The sequence below is a fragment of the Eimeria necatrix genome, genomic scaffold (genome assembly GCF_000499385.1).
Source record: "Eimeria necatrix Houghton genomic scaffold, Enh_scaff862, whole genome shotgun sequence".
Lineage (NCBI taxonomy): Eukaryota > Apicomplexa > Conoidasida > Eucoccidiorida > Eimeriidae > Eimeria > Eimeria necatrix.
The window spans coordinates 1-2,784 of NW_013654667.1; the positions used below are offsets into that span (position 1 = coordinate 1).

The window sequence follows — 2,784 nt, forward strand, 5'->3', positions numbered from 1 at the left end:
TGATTGATCATAGGTATCACCTGTGGGGGCGCCGCCTTATGCCCATGCGGCCGCTCTGCCACGATGGGCTTCGGAGTCGCGTGGCGATGATGGGCTGGCGTCCCGCTAGGCATTTTGTTGACTGACATTGTAGAAGTCTCCTGCGGTGTGGCGCCGATAACGCGTCCGTTGCGGAGATGCATGCCGTACCGAGCGAAGATTTCTAGGCACGAGTTATTAAAACATAGTATTTCTACTCCCAAGTCCGGAAAGAACAAAGATTTCAATTCCCGAACAGCCCCCAAATGTAGTGGATAGCGCGTGCTGCTGCGACTACGGTGCTACCTGCCCCTCGAGCAGGACCCATGACCGGCACCTAACGTCGGCCCATTTCCTTGAAACAGTAGCTTATATATATCGAAATGCAGTTATTCTTAAGTTTTCCAAAATCTGTCTCTGTAAATCGTCCCCACTCGGGGTTCTTGGCCCCTAGGCTCTGTGGGGAGGAGGCCTGAATCGAAGCCGGCGCTATCGCCAGCCCCAATCTCCGGGTAATTTCAGGCATGTCTAGTGTATACACGCTAATTCGCCGACAAATTGGCTTACTTCGGTCCTAGTAAGAGGATCCTGTCTTCGTAGAATGTTATGGCCTCTTGCAGGTCACCGGCTAGCTCTCTTCAATAGGCCACCAGCAAGCCCTATTGTAGTGCCTGTGCACTACATTATCTGTGCCTTCGCCTTAGTCTTTGCATGGGACTTGTACCTTTTAGGTGTGCGGCCGTAGGAATATGTTTGCCTCCTTCGCTGACATACCCGCCACTTGCTTAGCCAAAATGTCATACGCTTGCTCTACAGGAGTTCTTGGAGGTGCTACTATGTGACTGTCACCCTGCAGTGTCTCTCTACCCTTCCTAACGACCGATAACTTGCACCACTTGCCGTTCACATAGGTCCAGAGCTTGTCGGACAGAAAATAGCAGGCCACCTTATTTTCAGTCAGCCAATCCAAACCCAGGACTAAATCATAGGGAACGCGTCTCACTAAGAAGTCCCTGGAAAAGCGTGTGTCTCCACACCACATCGTCAACCCCGTCACAACTCGATCAATGCTTAATTGTTCACCTGTAGCTACGGTGAACCTATGCTCTTCTGGGAGTCTCCGCATCCTCAGCTGCAATCGTTGGACTGTTTTAGGGTTAATGAAACTTCTCGAAGCGCCTGTGTCTAAAAGTGCCTCGCATGAACTTCCTGTAAGCTCAACGCGAAGTACCGCTGTTGCGCCCACGCAACACAAGGCTCGTCCACGGTTGCAAGAGTGCGGCACAGTGTCTATCGCTAGACGTCTGCAGTCTTCGTCACTCGCTTCTGCAGATTTCCCGCTGCTATCCGTCTTCACGCACGGAGCCTCTCCATACTGCATTGGCGCCTGCACAGACTCCAACCGCGTTTTCGAAGGCGGCTGAATCACCTGCACGTCCTCATAACTCATTTTGTTTTCCTCTACTGTGTTGAGGAGGCGGTTACCCCGCTCTAGGGAGACTGGAACGGCATTAGGTCCTGTCGCACCCCCACACATCATCCCTTTGCCATGGCTATGCGGTCTAGAAAGCTCGTCTCCTACCACGCCTAGGCCTCGCGGTTTAAACGTTCGGTCTTCTCAGTGCTGGGACGGACAGGTTGCCTACTGCTCTTGTTTTCCGGCTCGGCACGGCCTCGGTCGTCTGTAGGACAGTCACGAGCATAGTGTCCAACACTTCCACACTTCTTGCAGGTCTCGCCTGGCCGCTTGGTTCGTTCCCCTTTGCTGGGGCAAACTCGTGCAGGGTGCCCACGACTCTGACACTCGTAGCAGTTCCCGGAGTTTCCTGCAGGCCTAGTTTCATTTTCCTGTTTCCGATGGGTTGCATTTGCCTCTGTAGCAGCCCTTATCGCTCGACTAGCCCTTTCTCGTAGCCCTAGCACAGTCTGCCTAGGTTCATAGAGTCGCGCTGCTGCCGTCGCCGCTTGTTCCCAGGAGGAATACCTCACCAGCCCATTATTTGTAATGAGAAGATGGAGATTAGTTGATAGCCCAGCGCAGTAGAAGCCGGCGAGTTCGTCGGAAGCGATCCCCACTCCACGCTCCCCTACAGCCGCAAACTGGTTCGTATACTCTTTAGGGTTTCCATTCCACCGTACTTTACCCAACTCCGTTAGCAGTTGACTCTGCGACATTGTCTTGTCGAACCGTTCCAGAAGCCGGCGCTGTACAGTCGCCCAATCGGTTAGGTCGATAGTTCGCTGTAGACACATCCAATATATTAGAGGCGTACAGACAAGATGATCGATAAGTGCGTTCCCCCACTCACTGGTCTCCAATTCCATCTGGGTCTACCGTCGTTCGATACGCATTAAAAAGACCTGCATAGTACTGCCGTCTTCAGGGAGTATAGGCGTCGTTACGCTCGATCCTCCAGACCCGCCTATAACATTCTTTATCACAGCCATCGCAGAGTGAAATTGGTCCCATGTTACGTACGGACTGTCCCCTCGCATGCCGTTAACATTTGCTATAGGTGCCACCTGCTGGGGTGTCTCCTTATGCCCGTGCGGCCGCTCTGCCACAGTGGGTTTCGGAGTAGCATGCCGAGGTTGGGTTGGTGTTCGACTGGGCAATTTGTTTACTGACATTGTAGAAGTCTCCTGTTGCATAGGTCCGACTACGCGCCCATTGCGTAGGTGCATCCCTTACTCAGCAAAGATATCTAGGTGCGAATTATTAAAGCAAAGTAGTTCTACCGTCAGGTCCAGAAAAAGTAGATTTTA

The 2,784-nt window shown here is 52.5% G+C and overlaps 1 protein-coding gene across 1 annotated transcript; it reads right to left on the minus strand.

Moving 5' to 3' along the window:
• Positions 1 to 20: 20 nt before the first annotated feature.
• ENH_00080080 (hypothetical protein, conserved) lies at positions 21 to 2,466 on the minus strand (the record flags this gene model as incomplete). Its single annotated transcript, XM_013583243.1, has 4 exons — positions 21 to 202; positions 793 to 1,536; positions 1,665 to 2,259; positions 2,380 to 2,466. Coding segments are annotated over 4 exons (1,608 nt in total), but the record flags the coding sequence as incomplete, so codon positions are not given.
• Between the last annotated feature and the right edge of the window lie 318 nt (positions 2,467 to 2,784).